The sequence below is a fragment of the Gordionus sp. m RMFG-2023 genome, chromosome 5 (assembly GCF_954871325.1).
Source record: "Gordionus sp. m RMFG-2023 chromosome 5, tfGorSpeb1-WG-v2, whole genome shotgun sequence".
NCBI classification, from domain to species: Eukaryota; Metazoa; Nematomorpha; class Gordioida; order Chordodea; family Parachordodidae; genus Gordionus; species Gordionus sp. m RMFG-2023.
The window spans coordinates 31,300,428-31,324,385 of NC_088779.1; the positions used below are offsets into that span (position 1 = coordinate 31,300,428).

The 23,958-nt window shown below is 30.0% G+C and overlaps 2 protein-coding genes across 2 annotated transcripts; one reads left to right on the plus strand and one right to left on the minus strand.

Moving 5' to 3' along the window:
• Positions 1-2,344: 2,344 nt before the first annotated feature.
• Positions 2,345-2,938, minus strand: LOC135930358 (DNA-binding protein HEXBP-like). Its single transcript, XM_065467143.1, has one exon. It carries the CDS (start codon positions 2,936-2,938, stop codon positions 2,345-2,347), a length of 594 nt encoding a protein of 197 aa, XP_065323215.1.
• Positions 2,939-6,896: 3,958 nt separating this feature from the next.
• Positions 6,897-19,297, plus strand: LOC135930399 (probable serine incorporator). Its single transcript, XM_065467192.1, has 12 exons — positions 6,897-7,007; positions 11,374-11,538; positions 11,695-11,861; positions 12,050-12,129; positions 12,286-12,426; positions 12,618-12,694; positions 14,149-14,242; positions 14,509-14,595; positions 16,993-17,128; positions 17,342-17,412; positions 17,507-17,657; positions 18,924-19,297. Exons 1-12 carry the CDS (start codon positions 6,969-6,971, stop codon positions 19,060-19,062), a joined length of 1,347 nt encoding a protein of 448 aa, XP_065323264.1. The 5' UTR covers positions 6,897-6,968; the 3' UTR covers positions 19,063-19,297.
• Positions 19,298-23,958: the final 4,661 nt, after the last annotated feature.

The window sequence follows — 23,958 nt, forward strand, 5'->3', positions numbered from 1 at the left end:
CTTCTTTCCACGGCTTCCGGCCCATTATACATTCTTTTATTCGACTCAAATCCCTATCTTTTTGCGTCTCTTTCCGAATCTCCTCCCACGTTACCGGACCTCCCTTCATCATTCTCGATACCACCATAACCATCGCTACCTCCTTCTTACACATCTCCTCTGTATTACCTTCTTCCACATCCTCCCCTGCTCCGCATCTCGACATTATGTCCGGCAAATAATTTTCTCGGCCTCTACGATATCTCATCTCCATGTCAAAACTACCCACCATCAATAACCACCTCTGCAACCTCGGCGACATCATCAACTCCTTGTTATCCTTCCGGAATAAATGAATCAACGGCTTATGATCCGTATAGACTACAAAACGACGCCCAATCAAATACTCCCGACACTTTGTCAATCCGAAAATTACAGCTAATGCTTCTTGCTCAATTACCGAATATCTCGTCTCCGCGGCCCTAAAAATTCTAGAAAAAAATAACACCGGTCTCTCCAGCTCTTCTATACGATGCAATAACGCTCCTCCTACTCCCCTTTGAGACGCATCTACCGCCAATATCACTTCCAGTTCATTATTAAAACACACTAAGACGGGCTCTTTTCCAATCCGGCACTTCAACTCCTCAAACGCCTCCTCCTGTTCATCTCCCCAATCAAATCTCTCTCCCTTTTTCAACAACTGGTACAAAGGTGCCGCTATCTCCGCAAAATTCTCTACAAACCTGTGATAATAGTTAACCATTCCCAGAAAAGACTGTATTTCCGACTTGCATTTCGGCCTCAACATGTTTGCAATACCCACCATATTCTTATCCAAAGGTCTAACCTCTACTCCATTAATCCGATGACCCAAATAAACAACCTCCCTTACTCCAAACACACTTTTCTCTCTACTAGCACGCAATCCCTTCTCCTTGATTCTCCAAAATACCTCCTCCAGCCTCCTATTATGCTCCTCCTGCGTAATACCTGTTATCAAGACATCGTCCATATAATAAAACACTCCCTCCAAACCCTGAAAAACGGCCGCCATTGTCCTCTGAAATATGGGTGCCGAAACACTCAACCCAAACGGCAATCTCTTAAACGCAAATAGTCCCTTGGGCGTAGTTATGGTCAGCAACTTCTGCATCTCCTTCCTTACCTTCAACTGCAAATACGCATTAGAAAAATCCACCTTCGAAAAATATAAACTCCCCTTCAAATTCGCCAATATCTCCTCTATCCTCGGTAACGGATATTTTACTTCCACTACCCACGGATTCAATGTTACTCGGAAATCTGCACATAATCTCAACTTCCCATTAGCCTTTTTCACCGGTACTAAAGGTGTCGCCCACTCGCTATATTCGACCGGACATACAATATCTTCCTTTACCCATCTATCCAACTCTTGCTCTACCTCTCGCCTCCATTCAAAAGGTACACGACGTACAGCACAATACTTCGGCACACTTCCCTCCTTCATCCGAATCTCCACCTCATAACCCTTCAAACAACCCAACTCTTCCTCAAATATTTCTCCATACCTCTCCACTAACTTCTCCACCTCCTTTTGGACCTCCTTTATTCCCTCTCCACACCCCCACAAATTTTTCGCAACTCCTTGTTCTACAAAATTCTCTCCCTTCTTCTCACTAACCAGCGGCCTCAATACTCCATATCTACTGTCTTGGACATTTCCTATTTCTCCATCTACATAAATCGGACCTCTCCCCAACATATATTCTCTCGCATTCTCTTCGCTTTCCCCCCAAAACATGGATCTTCCATCGTCTACTTCAATATTATCTAGGCCCTCCATCCATTCCAAATTCCCTCTCGACATTCTCTTCTCTTCATTCACTCGGACCATATTTATCAAGTCTTCCCGAATATCTTCTTCGATCGCCACAAATACTCCCCATCGGGCAAATACTCCCCAGAATCCATACCTCGGCCCTACATTTGTAATCCAATCCCATCCCATCACCGGCTCAACGTCTCGGTTAATTATCCATAAGTCCAACATTTTACATCCTTCTCTTCCTACCTCCCCAATATGCACTCTTCCCATCATCTCCATCTCCGATCCATCAAACTGCCTTACTTGCATAACGTCTCTAATTATATTACTACCCGGCCAAAGTCTTCTAAAATCCTCATATCCCATCACCGAAATAGCTGCTCCGGTATCAAATAACATAGATACCATCTTCCCGTTGATATCGAACCATACCCTTGGACTCGGCAGATACATTAACTCCCTTTGAACCTCCTGCTGCAACATTTTAACTCTCAACTCTTTCTTGCCTCCTCCTAACGCCACGGTCATTATTTTACTCTCCTTCCCATCATATAGTCAATCTTTATTACAATCTCTGGCCCAATGTCCCCTTTCTCGGCACTTGAAACACGTCATCTCCTCTCCAATATCCTTTCCTTCTTTTCCAACTATCTCCGTCATACTCCTCATATTCACGACCCCCGACGACTCTCCTCTCTGTGGAAAACCTGCCCTTGTTTCCACCTTTCCCACTCGGCAATCCTTTAACACATGTCCAAATCTTCCACAACCCGTGCAACGTATTCTCTCTGCTCTGCCCGGACAATATGTCGAAATATGTCCCATCTCCCCACACGCAAAACATTTGACACCTCTACAATTCACCGCAATATGACCCATCTCCCCACATTTATAACATCTACCATTCCGACCTCTCTGTCCCCCACTGTTGAACGGCCTTGGCATATCTTGACGTCCACGGTATACATCCAAATGTCTGTCATCTATCCTCTCGTTCTTTAACCGGTCAATTTCTTCATTATTGACCCAACCCTTCATTATTTCTTGAACCGGTAACCACGTCACTCTCCCCAACCTATCATCCTCTCCATTATGCCCCTCTACCAACAACGATTGCCCACGAATCCTAATACTCCTTTCTCTTCGCATTCTCCTTCCAAAATATAAACTACACAACCATATCATCAACACTACCACCGCTCCCAATACATTATATTGCAACTCCACATATTTTGTAATTTTAAAACCCTTCATTAAAATATTTAAGTATTTAAATTTTTCCTAATTTATTTCTCTAACAACACTAAATTTTATAAAATATTCACAAAAAATTAATAATTAATTTCACCAAAAATATCTTAACTACTTGTAATGTCAGACAATAAGATAAAATCAATAAGGTAAAAACTCCAATAATACACATATACATTTATCAATTTCAAAAAAAAATCAATACCTTCCGCTAATCTTTAATCTCTTACGTGTATTGACGTCTTTTGAAAAAAAAAATCGGCAGCACTTTCGTGTAACTTGCTTTCTAATAAACTTTTTTGGAATTTCTTCTAATAGATTTATATAGACAAAAATTTGGGCAGCACTTCCGTGTACTCTACTTTTTCAGTAAATTTTCGATTTTCGTCTAATAGATTTATATAACCAAAAATTTGGGCAGCACTTCCGTGTACTCTACTTTTTTAGTAAATTTTCGATTTTCGTCTAATAGATTTATATCGGCAAAAATTTGGGCAGCACTTCCGTGTACTTTACGTCTTTTGAAAATTTTCACTCCACAGTCACCTCTTTTGACGGTACTTGTTCTTGACGGTCTTTCAACCCAAACGGTCCCTTATTATACACGGTACTTGTCCTTGACGGTACTTGTTCTTGACGGTACTTGCTCTTGACGGTACTTGCTCTTGACGGTACTTGTTCTTGACGGTTCTTCAAATTGACGATCTTATCCACCACAACGCTCCACAAAAATGTTTTCCCAAAAATAATTTATAAAAATAATTGTTTTTACTTTATTTTTTTGGTCACGGCACCAACTATCACGTTGTGCCGTATAAGTCCGAATAGAAAGCAAAACTCCGAGTATAATAATTTTATTGAATTTCCCACACAAAAAAATGAATAATTTTATTTCAAAATTTACTATTACAACCAAAAAAAAATATATTAAAAACAAAAATAAAATAGTTAATAATAATTTTTACAATATTTCGCTTCCCTTTTATAGGGAAGCGCATAAAATACAATTTCATTATGATTCAACAAAACTTAATTTTTATATCTAAAAATAAAATAAAACAAAATATTAAAATACGGTCTAATAATGAACCGGCACAATTTATTTATTAATGTTCACGCAATAAATATTATCAAATATGTCACTCATTTATGACAAACTGTTTGATATTTATTTAGCACTTATATACAATTAAGATCAATATATATTAATACAATAAATCAAGAAAGTTGACACAAAATATAAGTAAGTATCTTAAAATAAAATTTGATGTATAATGTATATGTTTTTTAAAGTAATTCAGTAAAACATTTTCACTACATTTCCATTCTTCATAATTAATATTGTACTATTGCTAGAATAATTTTTTATAATATATCATTGACAATGATTAAGACTTCCTCTGAATATATCAATTAAAAACAAGTGAATATTAAGAAATGATTATCAAAATGAATTAGCAACTAACAAGTATCCTTAAACTTTCAATTCAATCACCAGAAAATCTTTAACACTAACCTAAATAAAATAGGCATTTAATTGAAATAAAAATAATTGTGTACACAAACAAATTTGCAATAAATTTATTCTCAATATATATTTTATAATTAACTTGTGATAAATGCAGCAATATTATTTTTGAAATTAAATTTATTTAACTATATAGGATGCATAAGAAAATATAATATACATTTACAAATAAAGATAAAAATAAATAGAATTGCCAAAAATATTATAAAAAAATAGTTATATACATAAATTTTTCCTAGCCAAAGCGTAGGTTGGATATGGATCCTTGATTTCGATTATATTTCTTTATTTGAAATTGAGTAGGAATTTTAAAAATTTTTTTATAAAATTTATGATAAAATTATTTTATTCCTTAATAAAAATGGCTTTTAAAGACAAGCGGGGAAGCTCTTGCCCTGAGAATGGACTCGCTAGTAGTCTGTCTTGTCATCGGTAATATGATGATAATATTTTAGAATGTGAATAAAGTTTTTTATTAAATATCAAATTTAATGATGTAAAATAAACTGATTGTTTTTTATAATATAAAATCTCTTTTTTTTTAATATAAGTATTTTTTATTCGAATTAATTTATATATTAGTGTAAATTTCATTAATATGTCAATTTAAAAAATAATCACATTTGTTAGTATATCTTTTAAGGATAAATAATAATATATTTAAATAATATAAATAAATATATAGTAAATTAATATAATAAATTGAGCATATGATTTAAAAGAATTATGAGTTTTCATAGTTTGCCCTTCAGTTTTTATATCCAAAGTAAATCAATTATGTAAAATATATATCATATAAAATAACGTTTTTAATTTAATACATATCACACGATTGCCTTAAACCTTCATTATCTAAAATAAAAAGGTATATTATCACAATAAAAATATATATCGTTACGAATATGTAACAGCTTTATTGTATATATCCTTGGATAAATCTTGAGCATCTGGTGACATTAATTCTATTCAAATTTTTATTGTTATGATTGTTTTCAATTAAATCAAAATGCTTAAAATCATTTTTTTCGAGGGTAGATAAATAAGGGACTAGGGAAACATTGACCTAAGGCTAAAAGGGAAAGGCTATAACTGTTTTGTATAGTAATTAAGGGTACATTTAGAAAAATTTTTTAATTCTTTTATGATATATATATCTAAATAATAATATTTATTAGTGCACCATTTAAACCCTTCATACAATTGCGCATTCTCAATTAAACATGGACATGATATGTATACCAATTAAGGCTCAATACTTCAAATCTTTATTACCTTTTTTTTCAAATCTTTTGGTTGTGATATCCAAGAAATAGGTAAATAAATTCTAAAAATTAAAACTTTATATAAGATATGATGCTGATAGATCTAATCAGCTATCATTTCACAAAAAATATTTTTAAAAATATGTGAATTTAACATAACCAATTGTATTCTTGGAAAGAAATACATGTGTTTTAGAGGTTAGAATATATTCTGTATATTGTTGGTGTTGAATCATTATTATAATTGTTATTATTATATGTTAATCGATTAGTATTATTATTTGTATTTAATCGATTCTTCTTATTATTATTTGTATTTAATTGAGTATGTTTGTCTATCACGAAATAAATTAAATAAATTACATAAAATATAACCAATCCATCAAGCTTATTTAATACTCAAAAATGTTCCTTTAGTAAGCAAATTTAAGATTGTTTAAAAACATCAAGTGCTTTCGCGTTTAAAAATCTTATAAAAGAATACGAACAAAACATTAAAAGAATGATGCAAGAGTTAATAAATAATATATTCAATTCTAACCCCCTGGCTTCAGGCAACTCTTCTTTACAAATCGGATATATATTTTTTTAAAATAAAAAATGATTTGAAATATAGAATCTATAATTAGAGTGTCGACTTCCAATAAAATTTTAGGCAAGGTTCAATAATTAGTGCACCGACTTCCAATACAACTATAGAGTTCCCTACCTAAAAGTGCCCCCCCCCCCTCGCCCTTTAGAAAAATTCTAGTTATGTCTATATGTCAATAAACTTGAAATATCAGATTCAAAAAATTTACATTAAAACTATAATATAGTGTTCAAGTTTAATATAATATAAAAACAAATTTTCGTAATAACATCAGCCCTACTCACCCCTTTCTTCTTTAAATTTATTCATGAAAACTATCATATTAAGGCGGAGATCCTTAGATAAAATAAAACAGATAACGTGGGGAAAATACGCTGAAAATATTTGTATTCTAATTAATTTATTAATCTTTTTTTAAATATATTTTTAAAGTAACATATATCCATATCATTAGAAAATTCTCTGCCCGTTGCCCATCACTTGTCTATGCTAATGACAGATGTTAATTGATGTTATCATCTTTTAAATATATAATAAAACAATAGAATGGGAGCAATTTTTAGCAGTGGTATTTTGGCTTCTCAGGTATTTAATTTTTTATCAACTGAAAATATATAAAGAACATATAAATTAGAGTTATGTTATCCTACTTTAATTTAATCAATTTAATTTAATTTAAATTTATTGTTTATTCCATTGGAATTATTTGGATTTTAATAAAAGTTATTGGTTGTATATTTTTTATGAAGTTGCATTTAAAAAAAAATTATCGTTTATGCTAAAATGCATATATTATAAATCTGTATTACATTAGCATATTACAAGTTTCATTTTATACTATTGTACATGTAATTATATTTTAAATAATTCTTTTCTGAAAAAAAAAATGCTCCCTTTTTATAATTTCTGTTTTCAAAATTTTAAAAACTTATATTTTTTTAATTTAGAAGAAACTCTACTGATATTGATATTTAAGATAATTTATAATTTGTTAAAATAATTCATTTTTTTTATGATTTCTTTAGGAATTTTTAGAGGAGGCATTTAAAAATAAAATAAACGGAAACTTTTACTATTTGATAGACTAATAATTTAGAAATCTTTTTTTAGACAAGTAAGAAAATATATAAAAACTTAAGAAATTGTAAATTTGTAATTAAAATTCTTGAATAAGGACAAATAATATTAAATGATGGGTGGTTAAATTTATTATGCTCAAATGCAAAACTTATATTTTTTTCTCACAAAAAGTGTACATTATTAGGAGGGAAGGATAGGGTGATAAAATTGACAGCATGATGGAGAAATTAAAATGAGATTATATTAATGTAAAATAGATTCCATCATTATATATAAATGGAATCCAGAATTTTGGTAAATTCCTCTATATATTATGACATAGATATCTGCCAAACAATTTTTGCTTTTAACTTTAGCCTGCCCAAATCCCAGTTGTAAAATATTTTTACGCCAAGACCCAACATGGCCTATAGCTTAGTGTTTTTTTTTGGGATATTGGAAATATATCTTAGACCAAAACTGTTCATTTAAATGCCATGTATTAAAATTTAAAACAATATCTTCTGATGATTTTATGATGCTTGTTTTATTCGATTCTTTACAAAATAAAAATAAATATTTCTTAATTTACAAAAAATGGAGTTATAACAATCTGTTTGGTCTGGGCTAGACCTATATTTTATTGATGATGTTACGGTTTGACTGTACTCTATGTTTAGGTCTCAGGCCAGCTTTGTAAGACTATTAAATTATATATAGTGTTTACTGAAGTTTTATTAAATTGCACATTTTCTACCCCAACCATGTGCCTTAAACAATTTATAGCCTATGATCTCAAAACATAATCTTTTATATGCTTTTCCCTAATATCTCCACACCCCCTCTCACCCTCCTTCTTCATATTTTTTTATCATCAATTTAAGTCATAAAAATGTCTCCCAATCATAGTGGAATCTAATCTACTTTCATATTGTTTTTTTTTCCGATTCATAGTAGAGGTGGTCGCGGACCATGAAATAATACATGACCCATTGTATAAGGGATCCAACCCGAACCGTTAAACTGCTAAAAACCTGTATTTTTTATTGAACCTAAACCTCTAAAAAATTCCTAGCAGAACCTGAACCGAACTGCTAAAATACCTCTGAACCGGTTCGAGTCTCATAATTTTATGCTTATAAAATAATGTGTAAGTTATTACTAGTAGTATATTGCAAAAATTTTAATTATATTCAAATTGTTTTAAAAATTATTATCAATCACATTTGATTGATAAACCTCAGTCATATATTGCCATTTTGCAATATTTTAAGCTTATAAATTATAATGGCTAGAAAAAAATTTAATCTAATATATAAATTATTTACATATAGTATTATAAATGACACTTCAAATCTGATATCATACTGGCAATGCCAGCTACCCAAGTTAGTGTGGAAGGATGTTTTTCAACAATTAAATTTATATTATCTCCTTATAGATGTAATTTGAGTGAGAGAATTTTGAAAATATATTAATTGTGCAGCTTAGTAAAAAAAATTTAAGTAATTGTTCATATTTAAATTAATCATTGATATATTTATTTGTTATATTTGTGCAATTAATAAAAATGTAGGTTTTTATTTTAATTATGAAATAAAAAAATTTTTTTCCTGATACATAATCCTAATGTAGGTATGAATACAAATGTGTTCAAACCGGTTTTTAGAGGTTCGAACCAAACCGATATTTTTATTTTTTGCGAACCGAACCTGAACCTTGAACCGTTATTTTTATCCGAACCTATATTCGTTTCGGTTTGGATCCCTGCATTGTATCGCTGTGCGTGTGCGTCACACTGAGCGTGAATGAACTTTTATTTATTAGGTGTAACGGGCTTTCCCAAAATTTTTCCCAGGCGTGAACATAAATTCACTACATAAGGTAGGCTTTATTCCAGATCCGAATTTCAAAAGCCTCAAGTTTTTAATATAGAAGAAGAATAGGAAGATATATATATATATAACAACATTAAAAATGCTGAATGATATAAAATTAGATTATATGCAGTAAGTCAATGCCTACTATCATAATATAACTTTCCTAATTCATCCTACATTCATAAAAAATACTGTATATTCTAAATGAGACATTTAGAGAATTTCTAGATGATTCTGATGAAGCTTCAACATATACCGATGAAATTTGTGAGGATGAACGTAAAAGGTTCATAGCTCATATATCAAATTACAATATTTTGAAGTTTTGGAAAGCAGGAAAATTCATTTCCTTTTCAGAGAAAATTAGTTAGTAAAATTCTGTCAGCCCCCGGCAAGTTGGACTTCCAGTGAATGGTTATTTTCTATAGCCAATCACTTATTGGGAGGAAAGGCTTGCGCAATTGAAATAAAAAAAGATGGTTCTAAAATAAAAATTTCGATTTTTATAAAATTGTATCTAATTTTTGTTTATTCATATGGATTATGGAATTAGAGAAATAAATAGAATAAATTGAAAAAAGTTTAAAATTAATATAGCGATAAAGTTTTGGAAAAATTTAAAAAAGACCGCGAATTTTCAGGCGTGAATCTAAAATAATGCCCTTCACGAGTGGGTGGGTCGGGTCGAATTATTTTAACGGTTTGCGTGAACGGACTTGAATTTTTATATATAGTCACCGTGAACTCATTGGCCGGCCGCGAATAAAAAAAAATTAGACTCTGCTCACCTCTTTATAACTCATCGCAGGCCTGTTTGTTTCTAATTTATGAGATTCATTTTTTTCTATATTGGCCACTTATATTGGTTAAATATAAAGTATCAGGTATCAAATATCTAGTTATGATGCGTCACTAATTTTTTTTTTAACCTCGGAGCACTGTATTTTACCTTAAATTCCTCAGCTATTTTTCTTAATTTGTAAGCTAATAAAATTTTTTATCTTGATTATATTTTATGCATCTGGCTTTTTTTTTATTAAATAGTATTTCTTTCTTCCTCATACCACCTAGGGGATAAATAATACTAATTTTTATTTTTAAAAAAAAACTTATACTTTTATATCCTTGAATAACGTAACATATCACGTAATATTAAAATAGGAAGAGAAATTCAAATTTTTACCCTTGTGTCCCAGCGTGACCAAATTAGTTACAAATATAGTCGACAAATTTTTTACTGATTATTATATAATCGTCGACTGAGAATTTATTGTTCCATCTCCACTTTTTTTTGTAATTTTACAGGGAGAATATTTGGAAAAAAAATTAAGATTTTATTTTTTCAATAGATGGTATGGTTTAACCTTATATTATATTTTTATAAATCTTTCGCCATTTTATTTTTCCAAAATAAGAATAGCATCATTATAAAAAAAAAATTATTTTTAACATGAAATTCGATATGGTATTAATTACCCAATTCTCGGCCACGAAATGTATATGCCCCAAGATACTTTATTAAAATTTGTAACGAATGTTGGTTGACTAAAATTCGGGATCAAAAGTTATTTTTATATCAAAATGTATCGATTATTTTTATATCAAAATGTATCGAATTAGAATAAAAATTTCTTTGCATAATTTGAAAACTGAATTATTTTTTTTTAAAAAACTATTATTTGGAAGTTTATTTGACATGGTTGGACAAACGAATTTATTAGTTCACGAAATTTGTAACTAATTTGATGGTATACTAAACTAAATATAGATGGATACTAGTATATCGAATAAAATCATATGCTCTCGCTATCGGTTAACAGGTCTTTATCAATTTAGTATCGGATCGGATTATCCGGTATCCGGCACACCCCTAATTATAATTCTACTCCAATCAATAAATTGTTCCATCTCCCTCAACCGTGAATCTTTATCATTTCGATTAAATATGTAGTATACTCTATGTAATTATAATAAAATAATTCGCAAACCTTTTTTTTTATCCTATCAATAAGGCGGCTTGTTGCTGCGGAAGCGCGGCCTGCAATCTGTGCTGCACGGCGTGTCCGCCTTGTAAAAGTTCGACGTCGACTCGTATCATGTACGCAGTGTACCTACTGGCCAGTATCGTCGTAGCGTGCATCATGCTAAGCCCCGGGGTCGAGCATTCACTCCAAAAGGTATTTTTTTTAATACTAAACTTAAATGTTAGAACATCTAGAAAGAGAAGGAGTTTAATAATGAAGGCTTTATTGAATATGTTTTCCTTCCCAAGGGGAGAAAGTTAAGAAATTCATCATTAAATTATTCGTGTTATATGGGAAAAATAATGATAGTTACCCTGGCTATGCTCTAACCATTTCAACATCGACTGCAAGAAAGTAGTGGGATACTTGGCGGTGTACAGGGTCTGCTTCGCCCTAACCTTGTTTTTCGTGTTCTTTTGTCTCATCATGTTCAACGTCAAAACCTCCAGGGACTTTAGATCCAGCATACAAAATGGGTTTTAAAAAAATCACCTTTATTTTGATAATCTTAGGGTCATTGCTTCAGACCTTTGTTCAGAAGTTCTGCTGTAAGATCTTTATAGTAGTCAGATCTTCTACTCCGAAGGTCTGCTGCAAGGTCCTTATAGTAGGAATTCCTATTCCCATTCCTTTTGTTGAAATATTATATTCAATTTTTTTTTAGATTTTGGGGTGTCAAACTGTTATTATTGATTGGCATAATGGTTGGAGCCTTTTACATTCCCGGGAACGAATTTGGCAGAAGTTATAAAATTTTTAAATATCATTTTTAATTTTTTTTAGCTCGAACAGATGTTTTATATCGTGGCTCGTATTCATCCGCGTCCAATGGCGTCGCCCATTACTCTTCTTTTATTTAAAAATATTTATTATTTGTATACAAAAAAAACAATAATTAAGTTTGGATGGTGTTTGGCATGATAGGAGGATTTCTATTCATCCTGATCCAACTCATATTGATTATCGACTTCGCTCATGGGTGGGCCGAGAACTGGGTTACCAAGATGGAAGAAGGCACCAACTCTAAATCTTGGTACATTGGTAGGTTTTATTTTATTGCGGGGAGGAATTCGGCTAATTTTTTATCGAGGCTTGGGACAGGGTATTAAGAAGCGATAAAATTCTCTAGAATATTCTCGAAAATTATCGTGGCGTTTCACGAATTTTTATTTGTGACGGGCGGAAAATAATACGCAAACTATTAATAATATAATGATTATTTCTTTTAAAAGCTCTCCTACTTTCAACACTGGGTAACTACCTTCTTTCCCTAGCGTGCGTCGTTCTCTTCTTTATATATTATGGAAACGTACATTTTATAAAATAAATACTCATTATTACCAATGCTGACATTATACAATTTTACCTATACCGATTCTTTTCGTTAAAGTACGTTTAGAAGTGGCGTCTAAACCAAATCACCTGATGACCCGCCATTTTTGGTTTCCTTTTATAATTTTTTTAAAAAACAAAAGGATTTTCACGAAATTTTAACGCAAAAATGTTTGGTACGGTAAACCAAGATGGTTTCTCGTCAGCTGATTTGTATTGATACGCCTTTAAATGAACGAATCGTAATTACGCCACGTCATCAGCTCATATTCATTTTAAATATATATTTTTTTTAGTGATCGATGTTATACCTATCCGATTTTTCAATATACCATTATATAGGAATAAATGTCTTTATAGGTAAGTGTCGTCAAAAAAAAAACTTGATGTCGATTTTTAAAAACGTCCTAAGATGAAAAGATTTTAGTCCAAAACCTAGAGATTTGGTTCAAAAAGCGGTGCCAGCCATCTATCGTGCATATGCCAAATCACGAAGATTTTAGGCCTCATTCATAGTGGGACCCGCTCCAACACGATATAACAGCTGATCGATTTTTAAATCGGTTTATATGAGAAGCAATCAATTTTTCTTTATTAAAACCAATATTTTATTAGGTTATTATCGTGTATAGAATTTAGGATAAAATTAATACTATATAAAAAAAAATCTCGTTCTCGTAAACGATTTTTAAAAATCAATCAGCTGTTAAATCTTGTCGGATCGGATCCCACTATGAATGCGGCTTTTGATGATATTTTCTTTTGGCTAAAATCTTTGATTTGACAGATTCATAGGGAATAACGAGTAAATCGTTCGATGCCATATTAATGGAAACATCATGCAGATGATAGCTAGTAAAATAAAATATGTCCTTTTTATAACGGAACTGATTGGTCGATTACAAATTTTATAACCAATCAAAATTGATCTTTTGACTTTTTTTTGAGCATCTAGATTTTGTAAGATATGATGATTTCTCCTATAAAATATAAAATTTAATAAAAAAAAATCAAATAGAATATTATTTTTTTAAATTTGTATTTTATTATTCTTAATTATAAAGATAAAATTATTTTCATAATAAATGCTAAAAAAACTGATGTTTCTGTTATTTTTTTACTAAATTTTAGAAGTATTTTTTTCTGGACTGCAAACCCTGAACCCCAACCGGTTTCAGATATTTCACTGTAATGATTATCAGTACTATTTAGTATTTTTCATACAAAAATTATCTAATTTAGTAAATAAAATTTTATTTAAAATATTGATTTAAATTACACTGATTTTAAAAATGGGGTGATTTAAATCGAATAAATTTTTTTTCCTTCTGCTAACCCTACTCACAACCTCCAAAATGTTTTTATAGGCGAGCTTCGATGTATTTTTTAAAATATATATTTTGGATTTTATTAAACAATTTTTCTTTCAAGAATGGCTGCCAACTTCATCAATTCTTCATCAGTTTTAACCTCATCCTGTGCATCATTTTTTCTGTGATTTCAATACTGCCAAAGATACAAGAAGGTACAAAAGATTATAAATAATGTCCATTTTTTTTTGGAGTATTGGGAAATAAAAGGAGAAAATAAAATCAAAATTTAATATTAGAGCACTAATATATCTCGTGCTGAGTATTTTGCTTAAGAATTTTTATATATATATATATACCATCATTGGACCTTTTAAAGAAAATACCAAACGCCCTCCGCTTCCCTCCATATTGTCACGCTTTCTCTTCCATTAATTTTCCATTATATTTCAAAATTCAAATCGTTTATTCACCTTTTTAGTTCAACCCAGGTCCGGTTTGCTGCAATCGTCCGTTATAACCCTTTACGTAATGTACCTGACTTGGTCAGCCATGTCCAACGAACCAGGTTTTCTAAATTTTTCAAACATAAATAAATATTGTTCAGAGTTGCAGTTCCATAGGTTCGAATCCCTAAAAAGTCTCTATGCGCCTTAAAAAAAACAAAAATAAGCAAACAGTAATCAACATTTATGAAAGGTGTCCAAAAATTTGAGTGATGCTGGATTTCTAAAGCGACAATCCTAAAATCAATCCAATTATTATATCAGCTGTTAATCTCTCGAGAAAATAGTTGTATTTATTTTAGTCGAGATTAAGCATTTAAACACCTTTTGCAAATAAGTTGTTAACAAATTAATAAATGGTATGCCCTATTTATCGGTAGTTCGTGAGAAGTGTCTTAGACCACATTATTGTTGTTATCGTTATATTGCACACATCGTTTCAGCACAGCACTCATTTTAAATTGGTAACATTTCCTTTTTTGCAATTCAAAATTATTTATTTTAGAAAAAACGAAATATCTCGCGTTTTTTTTGAGACGTTTTTTTAAATTTTAAAGTAATGGCATGAATTACGTCACCTTCTAAAAAGTATTAATAATTTTATTGATACGATAATATTTTTAGCTTACGGAATTATGATATTACAAAAAAAAAAATTGCTAATTAAATAAAGAGCAAGCCTTTTTTTTTGTTTGCGTTTACGTATTTTTTTATTCGCGTTTATGAAACGCCGCGTTGATACGTTCATTTTGTGCTCACCATTATATTTTATCACTTGGTTTATTTCAGGCGGCTCATGATTTCCTTCGACTTATTGGCCAAAAAATTAGATTTTTATAACCATTATTGATTTTTTATAAATCGGTCCTGATTTTTTTATGTTCAGCCCAGCCCGGGTTTTATATTTTCAGCTCCGGCCCGGTTATATTTACAAATATTAAAATACGGCTCGGCTCGTTTACCCGAGCTTAGGACCGGGCCCACAGTATCTGGTATAAAAAAATTTTTTATCTGCATAAATAGATCAATTTTTTTTAAAGCTAGGGGTTTAAGTCAGAGTCCAGTTTGAACGGTAAGTTTGATAACGGCTAGAACCATTACACACTTTTTTTCTGCCGTTTGGGTTGCTATTACTAATCAAGATGTAGAGACTATTTTATGATATCTCTTTTTCGTAGTTTTTGAATATAATTGTCCTGTGAAGTTATTTTTTTTTATAAGATAGAAAGGTATCTTTGTTCTTCCTTCCTTCCTTCCTTCCTTACATACTTACTTCCTTCCTACAGATGCATATTTACATTTAAAAAAATGATATCCTTTTTTTATTATACGTACTTTTATAATTTTTAAAAATTTAGTGAATTAATATCCAACAGATGGTGTAATAGTCAAAAAAAATTATATATATATAAACGATTTTTAAATATCTGAAATTATCGTTTTTTTTTGGATTTAAAAAATACAAGAAAATGTAATTTAATCTATATCGAATTTCATTTCCATGTATAAGGATAAGGGTGGTTTCCTTAGTATTTTATTTATGTTAATCAGAAAATTATGTATCAATTTTCCCTATTAATTTTTATTTTTTGTACGCCTATCTAAAATTCTATTAGTTTAAAAAAAACATATCTAATTGGTTGATAGGAATCACATGATTGTAAATCCGCGGGAAATTTAAAATAGTTGCAAAATAATTCTGAATTAATTTTTAGGTGTTTGAAAAAGTTTGTAAAAAAAATTATAATTTATTTTTACAAAAAAATCAAAACAAATATAATTTTAAAATAATTAATTTTATATTTTGTGGCCAAAAATAAAAACTTCCGACAAATGACAATTCGGGTTTTTATTTTTAGCATTTTTTGGAAAAGAAAATAATTGGTGGAATCGCATATCTTTTTTTTACCCCTGATATCTCAGGAATTCATGACCTATTGGTGCTAAGTGTAGTACTTTATTGGGGTTTATTGGACCCCAGGTATGCTGGTATGGATAATAGATAAAAACGATTAATTATAATAATTTTATAGTTAAATTTTTTTATTAAACCAAATTTTTATTAAAGTTGATGGGGGGGGGGGGGGGTTGAAAATTAAAACAATGTTTGTATTTATTTTTCTTAAAAATAAATATAATGTATATTGTTTAATATTATATATATAAGTATATTGTTTAAAATACCACTCCAACCCAACAAAATCTTTTATTTCCCATATATATCAGTCAATTATATGATCAAGAACAAAGAATAAAATTGTTATCTATCTCTTATTCGAAGTCATTTTAAAAACGTCTATATCTGTCAATTACATATCAACAGATTTATTTACTTATACTAGGTTGATTTTTTTTCCCACTTCCTTATAAAATGGATCGACTTATTATATAAAAACGATATTGAAGTCGATACGATTTTATTTATGTGTTAATTTTTATTATTTTATTTTTTTTGAAAGACCAAAAATGTAATCCAAATATAGCATCCATATTGAATATCAAGGATTTTTCGCCCAAAACTAACGCCGGAACCAGGTTCGACGCGCAGAGCATTGTCAGTTTGATCATCTGGTTTCTGGCCGTATTGTATTCCAGGTTATTGCTTTTGAAAATTCGGAAAGAAAGATAAAATTTTGAAAAATATATAATTGCATAGGCGAATAAAATTTACTTAAACCTCAATATTAACCTTCTTAAAAATTTCTCGACCTTGTGAAGTAAGTAGATATTTTTAAATATCATAAAGTATAAACATATAAATAAAAATTAATTTTATTCTCGATTGTTTTTCACAAAAATAAATCGCAGCTTAAGAACTGCCACCACTAGCCAAATGGGAAGAATCACTTTAAGATCTGACACTGCCACTGAAGATCCTGGTAACGGAACATAGATATTTAAGATACTTCATATGCCATATCTCATCCAATGATTATACCATCCATAATATTTAATTATTATTATTTTTTAAAGCCCCACCAGTCGATTACGAGGATAACCGATCTAAAGGGCAGAAAGTGTGGGACAACGAAGAAACCGACGTTGCCTATAGCTATTCATTTTTTCACTTTATGTTTGCCCTGGCCTCCCTGTATATTATGATGACCCTTACCAATTGGTATAGGTAATATAAAATTGATTCTCAAAATACTTGTCAACGCATACATATATATATACTATATGTACATCATAAGAGTTTCGAAAATTTCAGGGCTATGCTTAACGGACACCATTTTTTAGCAAAATTTTTAAAACTTTTTTAGTTCTACTTAATAGACTGACTAAATCCGCTAAGCCTAATTAGCTTTAGACTTTATAGATGGCTAAGATCTATTAGACCTAGCCTAAAAAAAGTGATTAAACTTAATTAAGCTTTTCAATAAGTATCCGCTAAAACGTAATTACCCTTTTCAGTAAACTTTGACTAAAACTAATTAGCCCCAAAATAGGCTTGAATTTAAATTATTAGATTTTTTATAACACATTATATAAAAGGAAACCAATGTCCGGTTTATAAAAAATTATTTTTGGCTGAAATAGTGTAAATATTAAATAGGAATCTAATGAATAGTGTAAAAGGTGACCAATGTCCTAAATGATCATTTTGTTAAAAAAAAATTAAATTTTTTTAAATTTTAAAAATCACCTTTTTCAGGATTTAAAATAAAAAATATTTATTATTATAAAAATATGACCATTTGGAACATCTATATCTAAAAAATAATCATAATTTAAATTTTAGTTACAGCTTTAGCCAAATTTTATTTAACACCAAAAGCGAGATAGTATTGAAACGCCTATTTTAGGCTAAACCTAATTAAGCTTCGTTTTTTTTAACCCTAAAAATTAAGCTTTGACATTTTAGGTTTCGTTATGGTTAGCTGCACAATAACACTATAATATCATGTATCATTCATTTACTGTGCCTTTTTTTGTAAAATTTAAAAGACCTTTACCAAATTTTATAGGGTATACTTACTAGAAGTCTGCAATTGGGCGGTTTTAACTCTAACGCCAGTCTTACCCTTTGTTGTAAAATTTCGCCTCCCATGATTTTATTCGCTCGTCAATTGTTTAAAAAATTTTTTTGATCTTCCGGCTCACCCGCCAGATGTTTAAAATATTTAAGAAAATTCCGCCCGTGACTTCTGATACCTAGGTTCTATGAACAAGTTCCAAAGTTTGCCATTAAAGTGATTCTGAAATTAAAAGGGTAAGTATTTCTTATTCATGTTGAAATAAAATCCCTAAAAGAATCGGGTCTTTTCACACCTAAAAAAATGGCGCACTTCAAATGATTCGAGTTTTAAAATTTTTCTAAACCCCTCAGTATGTGTGTTACTTAGAAAATTTGATTTAATTTGCAAAATTCATTTTTTTTAAAAAAAAGCCCCCAAGAAACCGATATCACCAAGTTGACAACGAATACTGCTTCAGTTTGGATTAAAATATCTTCTAGCTGGGTATGCATATTTTTATACCTTTGGACTCTCACAGCCCCGATGATATTTACCGATCGAGAATTTTAAGACCATTATCCTAGGCCTAAATTATAAAAAGATTTATTTCATAAAAAAAAATGTCTTGTATTTTATATATATGTGGAAAATTGAATTTTATATTTTACAAAAATCTCCTTTTAGTTTATTTTAAACAAATATTTATTTTTTAAAGAATATTTTTTGTTTTCTCGTCTTTATAAATTTTATTTTATTTTTTTAACATTTATTAAATGTATTATTTTTTAGAAATATTTCTATAAATCTCATCGTCCATATTGTCGCGATAATTTTTCATTGTCACAATAATTTTTTGTCTTAGCAACTAATATATATTTGTTTTAACAATTGTGTTCTGATTGGAGCATATAATTTTATACTTTTACTAACTTTAGAATCATTATCGAATTTTGTAGTAGCCATTTTTGACAATCTAATGTCCTTCCTGACATCAATCCCTTTTGGGTGATTTTTTACATATTACATGTCATTGGGACTACTGGAACATAAGTTTTAATTCTCATTCTTTTAAATATTGCGTATTATTTGTAGTTTATCACGAGCGATTGTTAAAACCTGCCCTTTAACAAAATATATACGAACCGGAAGCAGAATCCATTTGGAATGGGAATCTACTTTTTTAAAATTTCATGAAGCTGAACCAATAATTTGCCCAGGTTCTAAACTCTAATTATCAATTAATTTAGTTAATCAAGCGTTTTACTCATAATAACCCATCATTGTTAAATTTAATTATGGCCCAATAAAAACGTAGTTCATTGTAGATACTTATCGAGATTATGATTGGCCTATTTAATATGGTAAAATTCTGGAGCAAATGTATTATTTTTTTTTAAATTTCATTTTAAAGCATTCAATCAATTTATATATTTTTCATATGAATTTTTTCCCTATAGCGTCCATTTTTTTTATTTTCTGAAGATGTCGATCTGAGAATATTTAGTTAAAATTACAAACGTTTCTCATCTCAATAAGAAGAGATGGAAACTAATACCACAATAATTTTTCTACCGAAAATTGAAATAAAATATTCATGTATATAATTTGCAAATTTCCGCGTATTTTTTTCTTATCTCAACTTTATTAACACAGTTTTGTATCGGGCTAAAATAAGATCGCCACATGGAAAAGTATCTTATATATATAAGTAACTTAATCAAATTCTATATATATAGAATGCACCTCTTGTTATTATAGATTTAATAACGCCACATTGTTAACTATTTTTTTTGGAACCATATTTTTGGTTATTTTTTTAAAGGAGTCTTAAAAGCCTGGGAAAGGAAATAATTGAGATGAGATACAAGCGTGGACAGCTGGTACGAAAATCAGTTCTCTAGAGCCACAGAAATAAGAACAAGTGTTTATTTTTAAAATTAATTTCAAATTTTTTCCTGTATTGTGAATGTCATTTCCTCTTTGTTATTTCATGGAGCAGTACGTATTAATGGGAAGGTAAAATAATCGTTGAGGAAAGGGGGGGGGGGGGGTTAGGGATTGAATATTTTTTTTAAATTTATTGTTTTGTCAGAAAACAAAATACTAAAAAAGTTGAAAGAGGTGGGCTAGAAAATGTCCTCCCGTGAAATGGAAACAAACTGAATTTAGAAATGTGTATAACTTATATATTTAATAATAGAGCTCCGAGTCACAAAACTAGCCTAACCCAATAATACCTTCCCCTTCACCCCTTCTTTTTCACTAACCATCTCCTATACCCCTATCAATTCGAAATTAGTGGCAAAAGAAATCCAAATCCCCTTTTCCCCTTCCTGTTTATTTCCCCCTAACCCATTCCATTCAAATGTCAATACTTCACCACCCCCTATTCCTTCCCCACCCCCCTTCAATTTCGATGATGATCTTGCAGCAAGCATACCCATCTCGATGCGGCTGGTATCATTATTTATCGGATTATTTTATTCGAAATGGCCAAAATTTTAATCCAACTTGGTAGATACATACTTTATTTCAAATATTTTTTTTTAGAAATGCCGGTATCAGGTTCGACACGAAAAATATTTATTAATTTTGCTCGTTTGGTTTGTGAATCATCATTACAATAATTATAGATCGGTTTTATATTGATATTACATTAATTAAGATATAAAAATAATATATATTTTTAAGGAGTTATAGTGCGCACAAATTGACGCGTTTCAAACGCTGCGTCGCAAACACAAATAATGCATTTCAAATGCATTCGTATAAATTGGGCACATTTCCGTTTTCCAAATTGCACCCATTTCAAAAAAAAATGTAACTAGGTTTACTTATTTGGAAACTTCTTTTTATAAAATAATAATTTAGATTTTGATACGAGAAGAAATGTAATACCAAAAAAAAATGTAAGAATTGATTTTATAAGTAATGAGATTTTTTTTATATATATATATAATGTAAATTGATATATTTAATATTTTGGGCATGGAATGACGCCATTACCAAATATTTCTCAATTATTTAGAAATAGATGAAGTGATCCGGTATCAGGGTCATCACAATCATAAGTGTAATTGAACATTTGACCATTATTAGATCTAAGTAGTGTTATTAAACGGCACGGCTAACTCAATATTTTTCGCCAAAAGTTGCCTGAGCCTCGAGGGTTTGATAATATATCTCTAGACCTTTGTTCCTTCTATGAGCAAAATCCTGAGGATTGCGTAATATTTTTCTGGATGCAATATTGAGTTAGCCGTTTAACAACACTAGATCTAAGTATAAATATAATATGAGTATGAGTTATGCTTTCTTTCATTTATTTAATATTGGAGAAAGAATTCTCACAGTAGGATATAATAAAAATTAAAAACTTCAAAGACCAACTTAATAAAATTAAAGTTGGGAAAGATTCTGGATCTGGAATAGTATTATAAATGTTATGAATATTTAAAATATGTGTTTCCCGCTCATTTCTTTATTTATCATATTTTTAATAATTATTATGCGCCATTTTCTGTTATATAGTAAAATTTAATAATGCCAAGATAGCTGCAAATGACGAATTTATTATTAATTAATAAAAATGAAACATTATTGGTTATTTTTTTTCAAAAAAGTTGTTTTATCGTCTTAAAATTCAATGAATTAACATCCACCAGATAGCGTAATAGCACTAGTATATATTTAATATTTTATATCTCGCTTTCAGCTAATCTTTTTCTTGCTTAGTAGTGGTGCTATTTTTGCATACTCTTAATATTAATAAGCTGTTTATTAAATAAGTATCAATATCTTTATAAAATTCTTCTCTATTTTTAATTTTTTTTTGATTGATTGTTATAAAGCCTTACATTCTTATTATTCTTTGAGATGTTTTTAATACGAATTTCGTTAGAAATTAAAGATTTTCCTTAATTAAAATAAACTGACCAGTTATATTTTTTTTTAACTAGGTAAACTAGCTGCATATTTTGAATTGTAGTAAACTATTATCAAGTTACTAATTTTTATATATCAATTCTTTAAATTTTCATGATTTATTTTACATGTGGATTTATATGCCTCTCGGGACCCTTCTGGGGATGATGGTGCAATCTTAGGTCAGGTTGCTTATTTTTTTAAAAATTAGTTCACTTTAACTTATTTTTCTTTCAAATTATTGGATTATTGCAAATATATTGTATATACATTTGTGAGATGGTTTCTAGTGAGAATATTTTTTCAAGTTTTAAATTAATATTTACGAGAACGAATCACAAAGATCGTCATTGAAATTCATGAGTGGTATAGGAGGAGTCGATTATTATTGTTTAGGGAAGATATCCAATTTTATTGGGTGCATTTAAGAAACCAGTAAAGGAGTCTTAAAAGCCTGGGAGAGGAAATAATTGAGATGAGATATAAGCGTGGACAGCTGATGAGGAATTTATGTGCAAAAATCATAGTTCGATAGAGCCACAGAAATGAGAACAAGTGTTTATTTTTAACATTAATTTCAAATTTTTTCGTATATCATGACATTTCTTTTTTGTTATTTCATGGAGCAGTACGTAATAATGAGAATAGAAAATAAGCGTTGCGGAAGGCGGAAGTGGTGTATTTTTTTAAATATAATGTTTTATCAGAAAACAAAATACCATAAAAAGTTAAAAGAGTAGTGATATAAAATGTCAAAATTATGACTATTTTTTTAAAAAAAAATCGCTCTCCCGTTAAATGGGAACGATCTGAATTTGGAAATCTGTTTAACTTATATAATTAATAATAGAGCTCCGAATCAAAATTTTTACCCTTCCCTAACCCAAATAGTACCCCCCCCCTCCCATTCACATACTATACCCCTACGAAATCAAAATTAGCGACAAAAGAAATTTAAATCAAAGTAGTCTTTCTTTTACCTCATTCCCCTTGCTCATAATGTTTATTTTCCCCTAATCCTATTCCATTTTATTCAAAATGTCAATATCGTCTTCACAACCCCTTATTCCTTCCCTCCACCCCTTCAATTTCAATGATGATCTTGCAGCAAGCATACCCATCTCGTCTTGTGTGGTGTAGTCATTATTTCTTTATTTTTTCAATTTTAAATCATGATGGTGTATTTTTTTTTTGAAATGGCTAAAATTATAATCCAACTTGGCACATACACTCAAATATTTTCTAGAAAAGGATCTAATGCCGGTATCAGGTTAATGCCAAAAATTTTTATAGTTTTGATCATTTGGTTTGTGATCATAATTACAATTACAGAGATCGGTTTATTACATTAATTAAGGTATAAAAAAAATTATATTAATCTATAGATAAAATAAGGAATTACAGTGCGCACAAATTGAACGTTGCAATCGCAAGCAATGCATTCCTTTAAATTGGGCACATTTCCTTTTCCAAATTGCACCCATTTCAAAAAAAAATGTAACTAGGTTTACTTTTTTGGAAACTTCTTTTTAAAAATAATAA